At 39.8% G+C, this 23,433-nt stretch overlaps 1 protein-coding gene across 1 annotated transcript in view; it reads left to right on the top strand.

Moving 5' to 3' along the window:
- LOC306877294 (syntaxin-binding protein 5-like) overlaps window positions 1–23,433 on the top strand; it is a 195,452-nt gene that overhangs the window by 65,870 nt on the left and 106,149 nt on the right. Inside the window, exon 3 of the mRNA XM_079428977.1 lies at window positions 15,866–15,947. Coding sequence (XP_079285103.1) covers window positions 15,866–15,947 — 82 coding nt within the window. The remainder of the gene's footprint in view (window positions 1–15,865; window positions 15,948–23,433) is intronic.

Raw genomic sequence — 23,433 nt, forward strand, 5'->3', positions numbered from 1 at the left:
ATACCAAAACAGCTGGAGGATCTTCTATCAGTAACCGGCTGCTGGCTTCCGCCGTTCTGTAACGCACACCTGTGTCCTCCTATTGTCTATATTATTAAAGACCTGCATAAGCTGTGCTTCGTCAGGGTCACATGTTTCCAATCACACTCTCTTTGCAGCATCCTCGCGTTCTCGCCATCTGGCAGATGTGTGCGGCGCAACCAGAAGGGCTTCAGCGGAGGATGAGGTCATTTGTCAGAGCAGGTTTGGGTGCAGGCGTTAACACCTGGATCCTCTGGCTCGGCAGAATGTGCGCATCTTAATGAGGGATCATAATTAAAAGCGATAGCCAGGACGCCGCTGGGCCCGGCTCGATGCTGCCAACTTAAATCGACAGAAATGCGCAGGAAATGACACAGTCCAGAAAAATCATGTTACCTGCTGACATTTCGTAAGCCGAATGCTTCAACTCTCTGAGATCATCACAACCACTCATGTCCCGTTCATTGAACGTTATTTAAAAAGAGCTTTAGCTGGGGATCTGGCATAAAGAACATGCCCAGGGTGCCAACATCCTCATCTGCACAATTATTCTTATCCGGAGAATTACAATGAAAGGCTTATATTAAAAGGGAAAAACATTCAAAGAATCAGGCTGACAGCTTCCCACACACCCTCATTTCCACTCTGCCCTTGAGTCTGGATATCAAACCTAATGTCCTTGAGTTAAAAACATCACCCCTCGCTGAATAATTCACATAGTGAGGAGAAGACAGGAGAAAGATTGCTTATTCACAATCAGTTAATCAGAGTGGATTTACTGGAGGTCGGCTAGCAGCATCTGCATGACTATTAATGTTTACTTACGAGGTCGATAGACTCTGATATGCTGATGTTAAACCGTTTCAAAACTTGTACAAAACTTGAATATTTATGGTTGTAGCTCTTTTTTAAAAGCTTGTTGCTGCAGTAACCTCTGACTGCTGACTTCATAGAATGTGCTGAATGTGATCAGTGCTTATTCACATTCGTTCAAATGTTTGAGGTTGGTAAGAGTTAATGTTTCTTTACTCTAGTCTTCAGTCTCACATGATCCTTCAGAAATCATTGTAATATGCGGATTTGGTGCACAATTTTTGTTATTATCAATGTTGAAGATAGTTGTGCTGTTTAACATTTTTGTGGAAACCATGATATAGTTTTTTGTTTTCTTCAGGATTCTTTGGAGAATATACAGTAGGAAATTGAACAGGATTTTTTTGCAATAGCTTTTTTTTGTAACCATGTTAAAGTCTTTACTGTCACTGTCAATCAATTAAAACTTAATTTCTTTCAATAAATAAAGAAAGAAAGAAAGAACCTTTTGAATGATAGCGTACTACTTCCACCATCTTGGCATGTTCTTTTGACCTATAGTGCACTAACAAAAACTACAAAATATGCTCAAGTGCTGTTAAATACGTTTTAATTGAATCACAAGGAACAATTTTCTTGCATTTACAGTTAAAAGGAGTTGCCCAGCTCACTGTTCTATGCACTTTTTTTCAGTTGGCTCCTCAGGTCATGTGGTCTTGTGGGATAGAGAAGTTTTGACTGCTTGCACATTTTAGAATCTCAGCAAAAGCTGTGTCATTGGGTATTCTTTGGCTACTGAATTATGGATCTCGAGTATGAAAGCACGGAGGCTTGCACATTCAGATACAGGTCAGTCTTGATTTCCAGGTCAGTCCTGTCACCAATAATCAATACAGCACAATAAACACTTGAATTGATTTATCTTTGAGTGCGGTTGTCAAATTGGACAAACACTGCTGAGCGAGCCATATTCCAGTGGAGCACTTTTATTCCTGTGATATAGATCAGACCTCAGATCACCTGAGGAAAACAATGGTACTTGTTTTTTATATTTCCCATTTTTCCATTTTATAGATGGAACAATGAGACAAGAAACAATATGGAAGGAGATAGGACAGAACTCTGTTCAGAAGGATACTGAATGCATTTCTGAATTCAGATACAGGCACACAAACACTCCTGTAGCACAAACAGAAGAGGAAGGCGCTAGCAACTACAAAGCCATGGGTTTGATTCCCAACGAAGGCATGAAATAATCAAATGTTTACCCTGAATGCCATGCAAGTCATTTTGGATAAAAGCATTTGCCAAAAGCATAAATGTAAGTGACATATTCATGTGCCATGGTATTTACATTCTTAGAATACTACAGTATTCCCATGGTAACACAAAAAATATGGTGATTTGTTAGTTTAATTAAAAACACAAGACACACATGCAGGTGCACATGAATGCACAGCCATATGAGAGAAGCCAGTGAGGTAAAATTTGCATAATATCACCATTATGGCGTGTAATTTACAATAATTACCTTCCCCGTGATGACCATATTAGTTTGGAGCTGAGATATCACGTCAACACCAACACATGCAAACCCTATGGCTTATTCTCTTCTGCATGTCTAATTGATTTCAAAAGGTAACAGGACTCATATCTGTTTACATAACAGGAAAATAAAATGTTTAAGAATAAGATGAATAGACTTTCTATTTTTAGAGCTCAAGCTTTTTCACATAAATGAAAATGATTTTGCCTAATCCTGACCCTTCACATAATCCGACGTCAATCCCACCAATGTCACAGCTAATAAAATAATCCAGAGGAAAGAAACTGCTCATTCATTGCTCAAGAGTTCTAAATTACTGTTCATTTAAATAACAATCATATTTGTCTCATACAGTGCTGCTTGAAAGTTTGTGAACCCTTTAGAATTTTCTATATTTATGCAGAAATATGACCCAAAACATCATCAGATTTTCATATAAATCCTGAAAGTAGACAAAGAAAACCAAATCAAACAAGTGAGAGAAAAATATATTCTTTGTCATTTATTTATTGCGATAAATGATCCAGTGTTACATATCTGTGCATTGCAAAAGTATGTGAATTTTTGCTTTCAGTATCTGGTGTGACCCCCTTTTGCTGCAGTAACTGAAGATAAAGTTTCTTGTAAATGCTGATCAGTCCTGCACAATAACATGTTAACATGAGTTTTAGCCCATTCCTTAGTGCAGAACCACTTAAACTCTGTGATGTTGGTGAGTTTCCTCCTATGAACTGCTTGCTTAGGTCCTTCCACAACATTTTAATTGGATTAAGGTCTGGACTTTGACTCAGCCATTCCAAAACATTAACTTTGTTCTTCTTTAACTATTCTTTGGTAGAATGACTTGTGTGCTTGGGGTTGTTGTCTTGCTGCATGACCCACATTCTCTTGAGACTCTTTTCTTAAACAGATGTCCTGAAGTTTTCCTTTAGAATTTGCTGGTATAATTCAGAAATAAATAATGGCAGGCTTTCCTGACCAAGATGCAGCAAAACAGGCCCAAGCCATGAGACTATGACCATCATGTTTCACAGATGGGATACGATTCTTGAGCTGGAATGCAGTGTGTTCTTTTCTCCAAACATAATAGCATCTCATTTAAACCAATACATTCTATTTTGGTTTCATCCATCCATTAAACCTCTCTCCAATAGTCCTCTGGCTTGTCCACATGATCTTTAGCAAGCAATTTTCTTTTCGGACAACAGTGGCTTTCTTCTTGCAACTCTGCCATGCACACCATAGTTGCTCAGTGTTCTCCTGATGGTGGGCTCATGAACATTAACATTAGCCAATGTGAGAGAGGTCTTTAATTGCTTAGAAGTTACCCTGGGAACTTTTACAACCTCGCAGACTATTACATGTTCTGCATTGGTGTGATCTTTGTTGATCGACCACTTCTCAGGAAGGTAACAGTGGTCTTGAATTTCCTCCATTTGTACACAATCTGTCTGACTGTGGATTTGTGGAGTCCAAACTCTTTAGAGATGGTTTTGTAAACTTTTCTAGCCTGATGAGCAACATCAACTCTTTTTCCGAGGTCCTCAGTAATCTCGATTGTTCGTGACATGATTCACTTCCACAAACATGATCAGACTTTGCATTGCACTGACTGAAGACACCTCTGCACAGATGGAATCTAATTTCACCTTTAAATTAAGCTAATCCAAGAGATTCACATACTTTTGCCACTCACAGATGCAATATTGGATAATTTTCCTGAATAAATAAATGACAAAGAAAATATTTTTGTCTCATTTGTTTGATTGGGTTCTCTTTGCCTACTTTCAGGACTTCAGGAAAATCTGATGATGTTTTGGGGCATATTCATGCAGAAATATAGACAATTCTAAAGGATTCACAAACTTTCAAGCAGCACTGTATATTTTCTTATATTTTTATTATGAAAATGTTAACATGAAAGGGAGTTTTGGGCTGTAAAATTAACATGAATACTGTAGTTTAGATAAAACTACTGTAAATTTAGTCTTTTAATGTTTGAGTTCATATTGAGGTATCTGACTTCATGGCTGAGAGATATTGTTGAGATGTTTTCTGAAACTCTGAAACGTTTTTTCTTTCTTGTATGGTATGTTCTATATTTCCTAAAGCAATGATGAAGTAAAGAACATGATTCTGAATTTTCAGATTTGGCTGTGTTTTTGTGTTCTGATTTATTGTTTGAGCACTGACTGACAGCATCCTTCTCACAAACACCAGTGAAATGTCACCAGACGCAATCAGACTCACAGTGGCTGTCACAAAATCTCTCTCTCACAGACATTCACACATTTGACTGGGGGATACCCACTGAAAACAGCTTGCTTCATAATTTAGCATGGCTACAATAACGCCAGTGTTTTTAATTAGCAACATTGGAAAGAGATGTTTGCAAATGAAATAACAAATGAAATATGCTTTGCTTCTCTCTACCGATAGTTTTTTCCCCCATAAAGTTTCATGAGAGAATAGTTTAGACAGATTCTCTCTCTCTCTGCAAAACCATCTTGCTTGCAATTATTCCAACTATAATTCTACCCCTTTTGACTGATTCATTTATCTTGCTCTGAATGCTCAGTAAATTGTCATATTGTTCATAAACATAATTTTCTCTTTATATCAGCGGAGGAAGTCTGTAGCTCTGTAGGAAATCTAACAATGTGTTTTTATCACTGTGAATGGGTCCTCAGTACAGTTGTGTGATGATAATGATGAGAATCTTCTGTATAAAAATATAAAACCAAATTATCTTTTGAGGGAAATATAATTGTATAAAAATAAGAAATGTCTACGAGAATGTTTTTTATTTTTTTATTGGTAACACTTTGTATGAAGCCCATATTTATAATACATTATAAGCATATTCTTAAGGCATTATAATGAATGCATAATGCATTATAAAAAACCTTAAAATATGTTATATAGTCTTATAAATAATCATAACAACAATTATAATACATTATAATACTTACACATTTGTGGTTATAACTTTTAAGATTATGATTATTTATAACACAATGAACACCATATCAAATCTACTTTTACATTTATAATGGACTATATATGTTGACACTATTTAAGAGCTGCATAGTATCTTACTACAGTGCATTGTGTAAGTGGTTAGGTGTGGAGTGTTATTTGAGTTTTCCCTCTTGAGGCTAATATTAATTTTGATGTGAGCTAGTTAATAATTTCAACTGGGGGAAAAAAAATGCAATGTTTACATGTAAGGTTGCATTTTATTTTGATGGTTCCCTTAGTCTATTGACTATAAGCAACATGTCATCTAACTCTCATTAGAGTATTAGTAGGCTTAGGTTAAGGTTAGGGTAGGTACAATGTTGACATACTTGCAAAGTTACTTATAGTCAGTTTGTCTGTTGGGGAACCATCAAAATAAAGTGTTAGCATATATTTAGCAGACATACTACTAATACTCCAATGACTGCTAGCTGACATGTAGTTGCAGAGTTATCAACAGCTGTCTAAAGGGTACCATCAAAATAATCAAACTGATATTAAAATAAAAGTAGTTCAAGGCAAATGTGTCATATTACACATTCATCTGATCTGATATCTGATCTTATGGCTGTTTGAGAGAAAAACAAAATATTACTATTATTATTACTATACTTATAAGTGGTCATTGATGACTTTAAGTAAAGTAGTATAAGAAAGGTGGCAAGATATGAGACTTTGAATACATTATAACTATGAGAAATATAATCCATTGCAACTTAAGTGGATGAAACATGTTCACTGTGTTATAAATCATTATAATCTTAAGATATAACCACTAATAAGTAAATATGATAAAACATTAAAAACTGCTCTAATGAATATTCATAAGATGATATAACATATTATAAGTTTTTTTATAATGCATTATGCATTCATTATAATGCTTTAAAAAAATCTTATAATGTATTATAAATATGGGCTTCATAGAAAGTGTTACCAAAACATTTTATAATGTATATATGATTTAGGGTTTAGGGCTGTGTTTGGGTATTTTTGTTTAGGTGGGGGGATAAAACAGTAAAAATGGTAATATTGTGAAATATTTTTTACAATGCCTTAGCTTCTATAATTTTCCACTCACTAATCAAAATGAATGAAAATATTATGTTACAACCAATTGGTGTTACAATAATTGTGTCTATACTATATCCAAATATGGCACAACTGTATATTATTATTATTATTATCATTATTAGTATACGTTACAACTGTAAATTAATATTAATTAATATTATTGTTATTTCTTGTTAAACTCTCCTTATATTGAAAGGCTGTGGAAAATGTTTGCCTTCAGATGATGCATTTCTAGGGTCTTGGTTGAATAATTCACCCACTGTCATCATTTACTCACCATCTTTTCAAACTCATATCACTGTATTCTGTGGACAGAATCTGTGTTGCGAGTCTTCAAATGTTTGGTATATTTTTTTCTGAAGAGAAAGAGTGATTTGTTTTAAATATGTGTACATACAGCATGACAACTGTTATCAAAGTTAGCATATAGTTGACCACAAAGCTAAAAGACATGGACTAAAAGCCACTAAACTTATTTAAAAATGGAATATTTAATGAAGCAGAGACTGTGATTAAAAAATTATGTTGTAAAATATGACAGAGAAATTAATGTTGGAAAATGAAGGGGAAATCTATAGACATGAGAGTGTATAAACTGCGCAAATTCAACATGAGTCGTGAAACGTCACTTTATATTTGTGCTTGTTTGTTGCTTTTATGACATGGACACCATTAGATTTCAACTCTTCTGTTCAGTCTCTCTCTCCTACTCAATCTGAGTCACCATTTCAAACCTGCTAAAGTCTCTCTCTCTTTCTCTGACTCATTTCTCTCTTTCACCTCCTGCCTCACTGATACCCTAGGTTTCAACTCTGCTCCTCCATCGCGCCTTTTAAGGGTCTGGGTCACCAGTCTTTTTATTCAACATCTCCTAACTCACTCCATCTTTCTCCTCTTCCTCCATCGATCATTTATCTTTCTTTTCAGCCTTGTTTCACAATGGAAACATCAATCTAATGACCTGTTCACCACCAACACATCTCTCAGTGGTCGTTTTGAACCTCGTAATGCCTTGGCTGGAACTATAAAGGAATAGATCATCCAAAAATGAAAGTTCTGTCATTTACCCTCATGTTGTTCCAAACTTGTATGACTTACTTTCTTCTGTATTACACAAACAAGTTTAGCAGTATATTCAGTATATAAATTCACTTGCCTAACATTATTTTACAGTAGCTATAGAAGAATGACAATCATCATCATTGACAATCAACAGGTTTGAAACAATATGATGGTGAGAAAATAATGACAAGATGTTAATTTTTGGTTGAACTATCCATATAGGTAGAAAGAAGCAGCTCGATCATAAATATGGTCATATGGATTTTAATTAATTGTGTTTCTTTATTTGATTGCTTGGCACTTGGCACACTTTTATTCAACCTTGTAAACCCTGACATGTGAAATAATCAGGGTGTTTTTTTTTTGTTTTTTATGGAAATGTTTACCTTTAGATAAATATATGGAGCTCAGATTCGACAAGGGAAAAAACAACCCAGTTTCATTGAAAGGCCCAAACAAGGCAAAATAAGTAATTTTGGTGCAGTTGCTGATGTTTATATGGCCAAAAAGTAAGATTAAATTATGTCATATTATGTTAGCTTGTAATGTAAATCAATGAAATCTCTATAGCATATAACATAGCTGACGACTTATATAAAATGCCTAAAAATATTAGTTGTCATTCACATGCAAAACAGTGATGATATACTAAAAGGCCTTTTCCTAGCTTTTCTTTCGTTTTCCTTATTAAGTATTATTATTATTTAGAGGCCTTAGAAAGGTGTCCATCAATACATACAATTTATTAATTTTTCTAATTATTTTAATTTTATTTATTTTAAATTCTTTGTGTATTTATATTTACATATGTGCATTTTTTATTCTCATCTTATTTTTATTGTCTGTGTGTCGTTGTTGTCTCTGTAAACTGGAAGCTTATGACACTAAAACAAATTCCTTGTATGCGCAAGCATACTTGGCAATAAAGCTTTTTCTGACTCTCATTCTGATCAATATGATACAGTAATCTTTATAGGTGTAGGATATTATTACCCCACATTATTATTTATTTTAGCTTTTAGGGAATCACTCTTACGAGTCGATGGTCATATGATTAATTACTATTAATCAGAATGTCCAACTTATACCAGGTTAACGATACCTTATTAACGACTTGTCCAGCAAGTAGTAAAGTCGGCACGTTATTTCTTAACCATCGTATTTATCTCATTCGTGGCCAACGATAAAATAAACCAAATAGTTAACTTTAGTTATCTATTTCTTAGCTGAGCGTAGGTAAACGCGATCTTTGGCAAATAATTATGATCTGCAAAATCACATAGCACAGACAAGAGATTTCTTAATAAAATCAAAGTTTATTCACTACTCTAACACAATACTAACTAGACAACACAAAACAGACAATTTAAACACACACATTCGTTGCAATGAGTTGTTTGTATCTGAAGAGAGTCTTAAGTTCTAATGCTCGTTTCAACCTGAGGGAACTCATAGACACAGAACTATTTTATCTTTACTCTTAACAGATAGATATCACCAGTTTTCAGCCAATTTAAGAGATTCTGCTTGCCTGTTTCTTCAGTTGTTTCCGATCGAACTCAGTCTTTTCTTTTGAAGACGTCTTTGCTGAAAACCTGGCTCTCAGTCGAGAACGTTCCTTCCGGGTTCGCGACAGACCGTGCGCTGATTGGTCGTGTCACGAGGGTACTCTTCAGTGGTTGGAGGGCTCCGTTCAGACTCGAAGAAGCTCTCAGGAAGTCGTTCGTTCTTGGCTTCAGATGTTAGTTTCTTTCAAAGTTGAACTTTGATCGCTGTTGCAATGCCCTGCCGTAAAGTTAGTGGCCAGAAGCGCTTTGCAGCGCGGGAGCAGAATGAGAGACGAGCGAGGCGTGAGCTCCTTTTCAGTTTTCAACTCCAACCGAACTTTTCAGTTGTGCATCCGGTTTTAACGGGCCGATTTGGGATCCGCCCATGGGCGCCTGATCCAATCGGATTCTTCCTGTGGGGCGTTTGATCCAATCGCAAGCGTTTCTGTGGGGCGGAGCCCCGCCCTGCACAGCTGCGCGTCTTTCTATGCATAAATTGTCCGTTCAGTTATTTAATCACATGAAACTTATTAACAGCAGATTTCTATTCATATTACGATCATACCTTGCAGAGAAAAGATAATTCCCATTCACTATAATATTATTCATGAGATTAGCGTTCTGATGAAACCAAACAACACATAATTTTGCATAACCAAAACACATATATCGATTCTATCCATTACGCAGTTAATGCATCGATTAAATGATCCTAAATTCTAAATAAACACATCGAGCATGTGAACTGAACATCTAGTGATCAGTTAAAGTTATACATTCTGGAAAAAGATTACCATAAGTTCAAAATAACGCAACAAGCTTATAAATGTCACAAACAAAAACATTCTTCATATAGGTTGTAATTATATTGTCTATAGTGTTTTTGTTTTTGAGTATAATTTGTTTCAGTAGCAGAAACTAGTGTACTTTGTCCCTTTTTTTTTTTAAATCCTTGCACAAAGCATTCTTAAGCAAAGGTGTGGCTGTCTTTCGATAGCCGGAGAAAAAACAGGCGCGTTTCCCCCCTCCTTTGGGAGAAGCGCAAGGTCTTAAAGGTCACTTCTTTTGGAAAGTTGGGAGTTGTCTTTGGTTCGAGTCGGCTGTAAAAACGTCTTCTTCAGCTGATACCACCCTTGAATTACTGCGTGAACGTCAGGGAGTATCGAGGGAGTCCGCGTTAGAACCTTTTTTTTCCTTCAGACGCCGAAGTCTTTATTTATGATAAAACCAGCCAAGCGCTTAAAATTTTATTCTCGAAAGACATCCAGATGTTACTCTTCCATATATCCTGGGTTTTAGGGGTCTCCTGGGACCCGAGGATTTATGAATGTTGAAGTTAGGTATGTGGCCCTGTTGTGTTTTGACTCAAGCACTACATAGGGGTAAAACGCTAACATACATTTTAAATTGCATACATTAGAAGTAGATAAGCTAACAGTAAGTAAGCTTATAAAAAATATGATGGAAGTCATAAAAGCTAACAGAGAGATACATTGACATTGATGTTAATACATTGCATTAAATGTAAGGTTTTCATTAAAAATACAACTAAGTCATTGGCAATCTACAACCCTAATTCCAGAAATGTTGGGACGTTTTTTAAATTTGAATAAAAAGTAAACTGAAAGACTTTCAAATCACATGAGTGTGTTTAAACAGATACATTTTACACTTTTATCCACTAAATGAGCTCATTTAAAATTTGATGCCTGTTACAGGTCTCAGAAAAGTTGGAAGGGGGGCAACAAAGGGCTGAATTCAGAAAATATTCAGCTGGGAGAACATCTAGCAACTAATTAAGCTAAAAGAGATCAGGTCTGTAAGCTATAAAATGGATGTCTTAGAGAGGCAGAGTCTCTCTGAAGTAAAGACGGGCAGAGGCTCTCCAATCTGTGAAAGAGTGCGTAAAAAGATTGTGGAATACTTTAAAAACAACGTTCCTCAACGTCTCATTGCAAAGGCTTTGCAAATCTCATCATCTACAGTGCATAACATCATCAAAAAATTCAGAGAAACTGGATAAATCTCTGTGCGTAAGGAACTAGACCGAAGACCTGGATGCCTGTGGTCTTTGGGCCCTCAGATTACACTACATCACTCATCGGCATGATTCTGTCATTGACATTACTAAATGGGCCCAGGAATGCTTCCAGAAACCACTGTCGGTAAACACAATCCGCTGTGCCATCTGCAGATGCCAACTAAAGCTCTATCATGCAAAAAGGAAGCCATATGTGACATGGTAAAGAAGCGCCGTCGTGTCGTGTGGGCCAAGGGTCATTTAAAATGGACTGTTTTAAAGTGGAAACGTGTTCTATGGTCAGACGAGTCCAAATCTGACATTCTTGTTGGAAATCACGGACGCCGTGTCCTCCAGGCTAAAGAGGAGGAAACCCACCTCCAGCGTGTCATCAGCGTTCAGTTCAAAAGCCAGCATCTCTAATGGTATGGGGGTGCATATGTGCATACGGTATGGGCAGCTTGCATGTTTTGGAAGGCACTATGAATACTGAAAGGTATATAAAGTAGTGTTGTCAAAAATATCGATATTTCGATAAATATCGATACTGAAATATCTGAACGGTACCAATATTAATTTCCCGAAGTATCGATACACCGATACTAGCCGAGCTGTCACTTTCACTTCTATCCAAAGGCGCGTGGACAAGCACCACACGTGACCGCACTCGTCTCCTTCGCTCTGGTTAAATAGCAAAAGTGAAGTGAATAGAAAGATGACTGCTCTGGTTGTTAAAGAACACAGCAGGAGCGCTATCTGTAGGGATCTATGATCTCCACGATGCAGAGAACGCCACGGAATCCAGTCATAAAAACGGAATTTACAGTTTAACGCGGAATGTCACGGAATTTGTCAAAGTTTGGATGAATTAATCAAAAGTAGGTCATTACACTTAAATCAAATCGCGATATGGACTAGTATCTGTAAATATTAACCTGCAAAAGTCGATTTAAATATGAATCCTGCATGTTCTGCGCGTCTCTGTGTGAATGTGCTGCACGTGTGGTTTTGTTTATTAATGTGGCGCTCGCGGTGATTTCAGCGTCTGCCGTCTCAATGAGGACATAAATACATCAACAATATCTCCAGAACTGATCTGAAAGGCACTTTACGAGCATTTTACCATTTAATTTGAGTAAAACTAGCATCATATCATACACACACAGAACTTTAAAGGTATTAAAATAAAAGTTTGTTTTAACTTAGCCTATTAAAGACCGTGTGCCAGAAATAGGCTATATTACTATTATTTAGTAGAATGTACATAATACTACTACTTACTACTACTGTTAATTTTTTTAAAATAAATAATCACAAAATATTTTTCTTTTAATAGTAAATCCCCTTCATTTGCCAAAAATGTAAATGTTTAATTTTCATTAATTCAAATATAAATTAATTAAAATTGTTTTATGCCTTCATCTGATATCCAGTAAAATTTAAATACACAACACAGAATTTCTGAGGGGGAAAACACATTTCATAAGGCTACTGTAAGAATAAATAAAAATAGTTTGTATGCATTCAAATAATAGACATGCTAAAACACAGAATTTGGTAACAATAAAACATAAGGGGAGAAAAAAATAAAACATTTCATACGGCCCTAAACGTGTCATTTTTGTTACACTTTTAATAAATGAAATGTTCAATTGTATAATTTTCATGATTTTAATGAATTAGACATGCTTTTAGATTAATAGCATTTAATTTGACCATTAAAAAAAAAGAGTCCAGAAAAATTCAAATGGAAAAAAACAGAATCCAGAAAAATTAAAAATTTAATGTAGAAAAAAATAAAACTGAATTTGGGGAAAAATAAAACGGATTTCATAGGGCCCTATATCTGGAAATATTTTGGTTATGAAGCAAATGAGAATATCAACAAATAGAACTTTGGATTTTAATTAGTACATGTATTAGTAAACGTTAGTTTCAATTAACATTTAACTAAGATTAATAAAAGATTAATAAATAAATCAAATGCAGTACCTCAAGACATTTTTTTGTTCATGTAAAATATACCGCATGTTCTCGACTTGTTACATTTATCTTTAAATTTAAAAAATTACCCCTTTAATATTGTGGCAGTTTTTTTCACCGTGGTATCGAAAATGGTATCGAATATCGATATTTTTCAAGGTATCGTATCGAAGTTAGAAATTCCAGTATCGTGACAACACTAATATAAAGGTTTTAGAGCAACATATGCTCCCCTCCCGACAACGTGTATTTCAGCAGGACAATGCAAAACCACATACTGCAGCTATTACAACAGCATGGCTTTGTAGTAGAAGAGTCCAGGTACTGAATTGGCCTGCCTGCAGTCCAGATCTTTCACCTATAGAGAACATTTGAGGCATCATTAAACAAAAAAAATACGTCAAAGACGACCACAAAATCTTCAGCAGCTGGAAACCTATATCAGACAAGAATGGGACCAAATTCCAACACCAAAACTCCAGAAACTCATAACCTCAATGCCCAGATGTCTTCAAACTGTTTTGAAAAGAAGAGGAGATGCTACACCATGGTAAACATCCCCCCGTCCCAACTATTGTGAGACCTGTAGCAGGCATCAAATTTGAAATGAGCTAATTTTGTGCATACAATTGTAAAATTTCTCAGTTTAAACATTTGTTGTGTTATTTATGTTCTATTGTGAATAAAATATTGGCTCATGTCATTTGAAAGTCTTTTAGTTTTCATTTTATTCAAATTTAAAAAACGTCCCAACATTTCCGGAATTCGGTTTGTATATCTGTCAAATACAAATATAACCAAAGCTTTATATAATCTTCAAAAACAAGGTTAAAAATACTTGGTGGTGCACAGGAAAAAAATCTCTAAAGTGATGTTTTATAGAGGCTGTTTAGCTGTGTTGAGCCTGTGGTTTATCTGCGAGTGGAAGTTCATCTTATTAGCAAGCCATTTGTGCAGTCGATATATAAAGCACATGGTTTAATCTGGATTTTGTGCATTGGTCTGTTTGTGTTCAGTGGTGATTTCTATCCCAGGCGCTACTGAACAACTTGATTCCTGAACATGTGGGTTGAACGCCCATGTTTGTCAGCAATTTAACTAAGCACAATTAAGAGCCAATCAAACATGCAGAACAATTATACCTATGACCGATCCTCCTCAAAACACACAAACTCACTCACACTTGCTGAAATGGCAGTCCTTTCAGTGTCCATCATCAATAACCACTGTCATTGTAAAATCACTAGATGTTTTATTATTGATTGTAGCGGTTTATTCTAGAACGTTCTATCTTTTTCTTTCAGTGTGCAGTATGAACTTTTGATTGTGTGATCGGGTGAGCAGTAGCAGGACAGACGGGCAAATAAAAGTGCAGGTTTGACCATTTGATTGCCCTGTTGTGTTTAATGGCCTTGGGATCCTGTGTTTAAAGCTGCTGTACAGCATGCATAAAATGACCCTGCTACCTGACAGATATCACTGAAATATATTAGATAGTCCTGAGAAATCATACCTGTCTCTTTGACAGAAAAAAAAATCTCAGCAAATCCGAGCCCACGCATGATACCCAAAAAAACCTGGAGGCGCCTCTCTGCCTGTCAATCATTTTGCATGTTTGGGTACATTGACATGTCTCTGGACAGTGATGTTTTGGAGAGAGTTTGTATGGTTGAAACAAAGTCAGTATTGTATTTGTATACACTGCCAGGTTTTTAGCCCGGGAGCGCTCGGATTGAAAACAAGGATCGTAATACTTTTACATTTATGCATTTGGCAGGCTTTTATTTTAATATAACTTCATGTAAAGGCTTGTTTGCTGTTTGATGGATGCGAGACTGCAAACTTGTTTGTTGTCACCTAGACTATAGCTGTGCATTTATATTTGTGGTTTAGGCCTGTAATAACCCTTGCGGGTTATAATATACACTGAACAAAATGATAAACGCAACACTTTTGTTTTTGCCCCCATTTTTCATGAGCTGAACTATGTATATGTATGTATATGTATTTTCTATGTATACAAAAGGCCTATTTCTCTCAAATATTGTTCACAAATCTGTCTAAATCTGTGTTAGTGAGCACTTCTCCTTTGCCGAGATAATCCATCCACCGCACAGGTGTGGCATATCAAGATGCTAATTAGATAGCATTATGGCCACAATAAAAGGCCACTCTTTGATGAATAGAAAGTATAAGCACTATACAGGTGGATATTTATATAAACCACTTCTGCATGTGGTTTATATGAATGATACTGGATGAGTTTGACCTTGTTTCTGTCATGAAACATTTTCCTCCTTTGTTATTACCTGTATTTAACTCTTTTGAAGTGATCGGACACAGCTGTGTGTACACATGTATAGATAAGAGGAGAGACAAATGGCATCATGCTCTTCCCTTTCCGACTGTCTTGTGATCGATCGATCGATCGCTGTGTGTGTGTGTGTTATTGTAGCAAATTCCTACAGGAAGATCTGTTTAAAACAGTGCGAGGAGCTGATTTTGGAGTCACTTCATGAGTCCATTAGCTTGTGGCACAGATTTGCAATCTCTCTCTTTTTCTGTTACACACACTCACCAAACTAAGTTTGAGTATTTTTAGAGCTGTCGAACTTCACACATAGTCCTTCAGAGACTTTTTACTTGGATCGCTATGCTTTCTATCGGTTTAATCCAGCTTTTAATGCTGTATGGAAAGTGTTGAAAGTACAACCTTGATGCATCAAAGTTTCATTGTAAATGACTGTCCTCTTTTCCTTAACTCTCTGATGTCATCAGTCTGGGACGGCCAGGAGTGGACTGTCATTGCCAGCATGAGAGTGGGGCGGCAGTTCTCCAACTGCAGTTTCTCATCAACGAGGTACCGAACACCCACACTTGCAGGCACGCATATATTACAGCACATTTTCATGTACACAGCATATGTAGAAAGCACGTAGGAGGGCAAAGTGCATATTTGTGTGTTTTAATCTGTATTTTAGGATAGACAGCGTGTGTGTGTGTAAATGCACGCTCGACTCTGCAGAGGAATACGTTTAGGTCAAGAGCCGCCTTCCCTCTCAGCCCTGTGGTGTTAATGCAGTCAGTCATTACTTCCCATCAGACGTGTCAAGTGCTGAATGTTTCTCAGCCTCTCTGTCTCGCTCTTATGCACACGCGCCGCATCATCTCATGAATAACGAGAAGTTAGTGCGCTAACAAAAGAGGGAAAGTGGGAGAGTTGCCATGGAGGCCATTTTGGATTATAAGCCTATATAAACACATTTGAAGTCAAAAGAAAATGGCATTTGCGAGGCATTTTACTTTTGTAATGGGATGTTTTTCAGAGTGAAGGAGTATATTCAACGAGAAAACATTTAGGGCAGGTTTTTCATCCGCCGGGAATTCATGGGTTGGTGAAAAGTGGAGCCAGACCTCAATCTGAGTTTGCAGTCAATTGTGGAGATGATGAAATCTTTGCCTCAGGAATCAGGCCAGATTTCTTTGAGCTTCTTAGCTGCTGAGAACTGAGATGGTGCTGAGGATGTGCCGGTTAAAGGTCAAGTTCACCCTAAAGCATTCCAAAGTGTTCCTTTACCTCTTTTTAAAAGTTTTGTTACTTGCAGATTTTTGATTTTTTTTTATTAAAGTGCCCCTATTATGGATTTTTTAAAATTCCCTTTCATGTAGAGTGTAAGACAGCTTTAAGTGAATGAAAACATCCTGCAAAGTTTTAAATCTGAAAGTGCACCGTGTATAAAGTTAATGTCTCTCAAAATAAAGAGTCGACTCTGAATCATTGAAAGGAGTAATTTTTAAAACGAGTCCCAAGCCATCTCATGTTGACATCAGCATGAAACATTAGCATATTGCCCACCCACTTGGTCTTTTTGCGTTGGTCTGAATGAAAATGCAAATTCATTCTTTGCCTCTAGGTGCCACTTTTGGAGCGATAAAAATAGCTGTTTCCCTGGTACACAAAGCAGCACTGCTCTCACAAACACTGCTTTATCAGGCATTACAGGCATGATGAGACCAATCGGACCAATCACCGCAGATTAGCATCACGCAAAGGAGGGGTTTGGAAAAATTAATCATTGAGCGAATCGTTTGGGAGTCATTGAGCAAGTAAAGTAAAAATAAATGCATATTATAAAAGTTTATAAGTGTTTTTTTGACCTTGCATGCATGTCAACCTGTTGTTGGGGACTTCCAAAACCAAAATATGAACCTTTTATTAGCCATAGTAGGGGCACTTTAAAGCAATATTAACCAACATTGGATTATTGTGTTCTGTTATTGTGTAATGAGATATTTAAAAAAAGATGCATTACTGTACCTAAAATAATAGCCTAAAATTATGAATAAATGGATATTTGGCATTACTTTTTCTAGATGATGATATCAGCTGAAAAAAAAGGTGTTTCGGATAAAGAGAACATTATTGCATTTTGATTAAAAATGACAAAGACAAACATTTGTTATTTCTTCGGAATATCATGCTCAGATGAATTGTTCACAATAAGACGCAGATGTTATACCAGACACTGAAAATCATCTCATTTAGTGAGACGTGAGACTGGAGGAATTGATTGGACAAATATTGTGTGCAAACACTCTTGACATTTTATCCTGAGGTACATTATTTTGATATTACACTTCAGGGTTTCAATCTTCATTCATATTGATTTTATTAATAACACTAAATTAGTGCTGTAAATAACATTCGTCATCACAAGGGATGCTACCTCACAAACCAAATGGTTACATTCGTACAATATATCCCACACCACTTATTGTGGATTACAACACATAATTTTATTAGTGTTCTGCTGTAATTTAATTTTCACAATCTTCCTCTGCCTTAAAGTCAACATAAAATCAAAATATTTTTTTTTTTTAAATGCTCGTCCCTGGTCTAATTGTGAATGTGATTCATTATTGCATGTTAATTCAAAGGAAAAATGTGTTTGTCTTGTAAATTGAACTACTTCTGAAACAAATTTCCTTTCCTGCTGACATCACTTAAGCCATGCAGACTATTGGACAATAGACAATAACCAAAAAATAACCAAACTCTCATCTGTGTTATTTTTTGTATTGTTTATATACTATTATAGTATTTATTCATATTTATTAATCTTCTATAAGTTTTAGTCATTTTATGACATTTTTTAATTCTTTTTTTAATATGTACATTTAGCTTTATTTTATTTATAATTTTAGAAATTGTACTACTTTCTCTTCTGTTTATTTTATTTCATCCCATATTTATATTTATATATATATATATATATATATATATCATTATTATTATTATTATTATTATTATATTATTTAAGTGGTTTCATTTTTGTGTGCAACGCTCACTTTTACCATCTAACCAAATCCTGAAGTGTACAATTTATTTTCTTGTTGAATATCCCGTTTCACTTGGAAAATATCACGTTATGGAATTGTAATGGGTCGCAAATGGGAATTCACATTGACTTTGACATGACACAACTAAAATTCCCTCTCGACATCTGTTTTTCTCTGCTGTTGTCCTTTGGTGTGCTGGTGCACTCTGTGTTTACCTAAACACCATCACCATGGAAACACAGTTGTCAGTCACCTGACTAATGGATCTGGATTCAATGCATTGAGAAAGAACAAAGATGGAGACAAAACGTCTCAGGTTACATATGTAACCATGGTTCTCCGAAGGGAATGAGACGCTGCGTCCGAAAACGCTTAGGGAACGCCTTCAGCGTGACCGTGCTCTGAATCATCTGTACAATCAGTCCAATGGAAGGGCAAGGCGTCACGGGCGGGTGACGTCACGACCAGGAAGCTTTAAAAGCACGTGCGGCGGAGCCGTCTTCAGCTTCTAGGAATGAAGCCATCGCTGGCAGGGATGCCGGAGGTGTGGCCTCGAGACGCAGTGTCTCGTTCCCTTCGGGGAACCATGGTTACATATGTAACCTGAGACGTTCCCCTCCAGGAACTCGAGCTGCGTCCGCAAACGCTTAGGGAACGAGATACCCACGCCGCCAGACTGACAAGTCGCTGCCCAATGTGAACTAGGACGAGAGAACAGAAGACCCCGGAGTGGCTCGCATGTCGAGGTCGTAGAACCTCATGAAAGTGAGGGGCGTGGACCACCCAGCAGCGTTGCAGATGTCCTGCATAGACACACCTGCTAAGAAGGCCTTGGAGGCCGCCACACCTCGGGTTGAGTGAGCTCTGACTCCCATTGGCGAGGGACGCTGAGTGGACTCATAGGCAGTGTTAATCGCATCCACTATCCACCTACTGAGGGTCTCCTTTGTAGCAGGAATACCCCTCTTAGGGGGACCATAGCACACAAGCAGTTGGTCCGCCTTTCTCCACAGGGCAGCTCTGTGGATGTACGTGCCCAGTGCTCGCACTGGACACATACAATTAAGCTTCAGCTGGTCTGGCTCCCTGAAGGGAGGAGGACAGAAGGCCTGAAGTACGATGGGCTGTGGTGTAACAGAGGGAACTTTAGGTACATACCCCGCTCGAGGGTAGAGAAAAACTTTGGCCATGCTGGGCACAAAGTCAAGATAGGCAGGGTCCACCGAAAGGGCCTGAAGATCACCAACTCTTTAGAGAGGAAATAGCCAGAAGGAAGGCAGTCTTAATAGTGATGAGTCTGTCAGATATCTCCTCGATGGGCTCGAAGGGAGCCTTGCAAAGAGCCTCTAGCACCACAGCCAGGTCCCACGTGGGGACACGTGAACGTACCGGCGGCCTTAGTCTCAGTGCACCGTGGAGGAAATGTGTAACGAGGGGGTGTCTACCCACTGACTGACCACTGACAGGAGCGTGGTAGGCCGCAATGGCCACCACGTAAACTTTAATGGTGGAGTGGGTTAACCCTGCGGAGAAACGGGCCTTCAGGAACTCCAGCACTGTACCAATCGGACAGTTAACTGGGTCGAGCTGGCGGTCTCCGCACCATGAAGTGAAGAGTGTCCACTTCAGAGCGTACAGTTTCCTAGTAGAGGGAGCTCTGGATTGGAGGATGGTCTCGACAACCTCGGTTGAGAAACCGGAAGCTATGAGCTGTGCCCCCTCAGTGGCCACACCCACAGCTTCCACAGCTCCGGGCGAGGGTGGATGATTGTGCCCCCCGCCTGTGAGAGGAGATCTCCCCTGACGGGAATCTCCCATGGAGTGCCGTTGAGGAGAGAAATCAGGTCCGAGAACCATACGGCGCTACCAGTAGTAGACTGACCTCGTCCCGGCGCACTCTCGCCAGAACTCCCGGCAGCAGAGCGATAGGGGGAAAAGTGTACAGACGAAGCCTCGGCCAAGTCTGCACCATAGCATTCAGTCCTAGAGGAGCTGGATGAGTCAGAGAGAACCAGAGGGGACATTGAGCTGACTCTATAGTCGCAAACAGGTCCACCTGTGCCTGGCCAAACACTCTCCATATCTGCTTCACCACCTCGGGGTGAAGCATCCATTCCCCGGGCCTCGGCCCCTGTCTCGACAGAACGTCTGCTCCCACATTGAGATGCCCAGGAATGTTCACTGCTCTTAATGAGAGGAGTTTGCCTTGGGACCACACAAGGATCTGGTGCGCCAGCTTGTACAAGGGTTCGCGACCGCAGACCTCCCTGGTGGGTTTAAGAACGAGACCACCGACGTGCTGTCGGTGCGCAACAACACGTGGTGATCTCTTAGGTCTGGGAGGAAGTGTTTGAGTGCTCGAAACACGGCCAGAATCTCCAGCCAATTGATATGCCATGTCAGATGGCGGCCACTCCACAGACCATGGGCAGGGTGGCCACTCATGACCGCTCCCCAACCGGTGAGGGACGTGTCCATCGCTAGTGTTACACGGCGACAAGGAGCTCCCAACACCGGGCCCTGGAACAAGAACCAAGGTTTCCTCCACATGTCTAAGGCACGTATGCATCGTCTCGTGACCTTGAAAGTGCGGAGTGGGTTTTCCCTGGGGGAGAACCCCTTGGTCTTGAGCCACCACTGTAGGGGTCTCATGTACAGCAGGCCAAAAGGTATCACGTTGGACGCAGCTGCCATCAGACCCAGCAGTCTTTGAAACTGCTTGACAGTAAGTGACTGGCCTTCTTTCACTCTCTTGACTGCTGTGAGGATCGACTCTATATACGAGCAGGGGACAGGCTTGCCTGCATCGTGGTCGAATCCCACACCACGCCCAGATAAGTGGTCCTCTGTAATGGAGAAAGCACACTTTTCTTGGCGTTTAGTCTTAACCCCAGGTCTTTCATGTGGGCGAGAATCTCGATGTCGAGCCGCCATTTGCTCTGATTGAGCTAGGATCAACCAATCGTTGATATAATTCAGTATGCGGATGCACTGAAGCCACAGTGGGGCCAGTGCCGCATCCACACACTTCATGAAAGTACGGGGTGAGAGTGGTAGGCCAAAGGGAAGAACTCGATATTGGTAAGCTTCGCCCCCGAAAGCAAACCTCAGGAACTTCCTGTGACTGGGAAGGATGGAGACATGGAAGTACGATATGGTTTGTAACGATAGATCCTTTAGATCTATCGTTACAAACCAGTCCTCGGACCTGATTTGAGACACGACATGTTTGATTGTGAGCATCTTGAACTTCAGTCGCATGACTGAGCGGTTCAGCTGACACAGATCTACAATGGGACGCAACCCTCCATCCTTCTTTGGAACTATGAAGTACTGGCTGTAAAATCCGGACTGTCTTTCGTGAGGAGGGACCACCTCGATGGCCTCCTTCCTCAGCAAAGTATTGACTTTTTGTTCCATCACCAGAGCCTGCTCGGGGCCAACCCGAGTCGGAATGACCCCGTTGAACGGCGGCGGCGGAGCGCCGAATTGAATACGATAGCCTCTCTACCGTGTGCAGGACCCAACGAGCTACATTTGGTAGTAGCGTCCACGCTGCCAAGTAATCTACTAAGGGAATCAGTCTCTCGAGACTGACCTCTGGTGTAACTGCAGCAGCTAGATCAGTGCCTTGAAGCGGCGCACCGGCAGGGGGCGACCGATCGAACTGCTGCAGAGACCTCCAAAGAGGTGGCGAGTTTTTCAGCTCCGCTATGTCTCCGGGCGGAAAGAACTGAAAATAATGCTTGCTGGGGACGGCTGCACCCTGGAACACCGGCAGGGTTGACAGACCGATCCCCTGAGGGCACTGAGGCGAGACGGGCACCGTGTAATGCGGTGTGCACCGCTCCACCCCAGTAGGGGTCGCCCTCAGAAGTCCTGGACCACATACATCAGGACTTATTCGCCGAGGACCTCATAGCCTGAATGAAAGCCCGCAGGTCCGTCTTTGGCTTAGAAGTCCCCGGCGCAGAGCGCCGCCCACCTCGGCCTCTCTGCGTGGGCACACGAGAGGCGACACTCTGTTTTTGTGTGTCCCTATATGAGGAGCTGGTATGCGGCCTCCAGAGTTTGAGAGCGGCGAGGGAGGAACCGCTGGAATGCCGCCACTTGTTTATGGGCCTCCTGGTACCTGTCGACGACTGCATTGACGATGTTGCTGAACAGGCCAGAAGGCGCAAGCGGGGCGTCCATAAGGCAGACCCGATCTTTATCTTTCATATCAGAAAGAGTCAGCCACAGATGCCTCTCCGCTGCCACCATAGCTGCCATGGAGCGCCCAATGGCACGGGCGGTCTCCTTGGTGGCGCGGAGAGCTAAATCAGCGGTCCTCCTGAGTTCTGAAATATCACTCTTTCAGCAGTTCGGCTTGGTACGCCTGTAACACAGACACTGCGTGCAGACACGCACCAACCTGCTGCCGCATACCCTTTGCTCACCAACGCAGAAGTAGTACGTAGCCTTTGGTGGGCAAAGCCGGAGCCTTCAGAGACGATGCAACCCCGGGCGACAGATAGCTCGCGAGCGTTTGTTCAACCCGTGGCATCGCTCTGTACCCGCGCTCACTCAGTCCCCCCACATTACCGTAGTCATCAGATGCGGGGATGAAGAGGCAGGATAAGAACGGTTTTACCCACAATCTCGACACCTCAGTGTGGAGATTGGGGAAAAACGGTAGGCTCCGGTATGGAGGTGGTGGCCTTGCTCACAGAAACCGCTCATCTAACCTGCTTTTCTGCAGCTTAGATTTTTTCTCGGCAGGCCAGTCGATGTCTAGCTTGGCAACCGCTCGAGTAACCACCTCCAACAGCTCCTCATACTGGGGCAATTGAGGAGGCGCATCCTCATCGACGCTCACCACATCAACCTCCTCGGAGGAAGAGAGATGAAGCGTCAAACCCTCACCTCGGGGGGAAGAAACCGCAGAACCCTCCGGGAGCGAAGCGTGCATAGCAGAAGCCGCTCACAGTGTGGGCAGTCGGCTCCCTCAGTACGCATGCCTCGCA

The sequence above is a fragment of the Barbus barbus genome (genome assembly GCF_936440315.1).
Source record: "Barbus barbus genome assembly, chromosome: 11".
Lineage (NCBI taxonomy): Eukaryota > Metazoa > Chordata > Actinopteri > Cypriniformes > Cyprinidae > Barbus > Barbus barbus.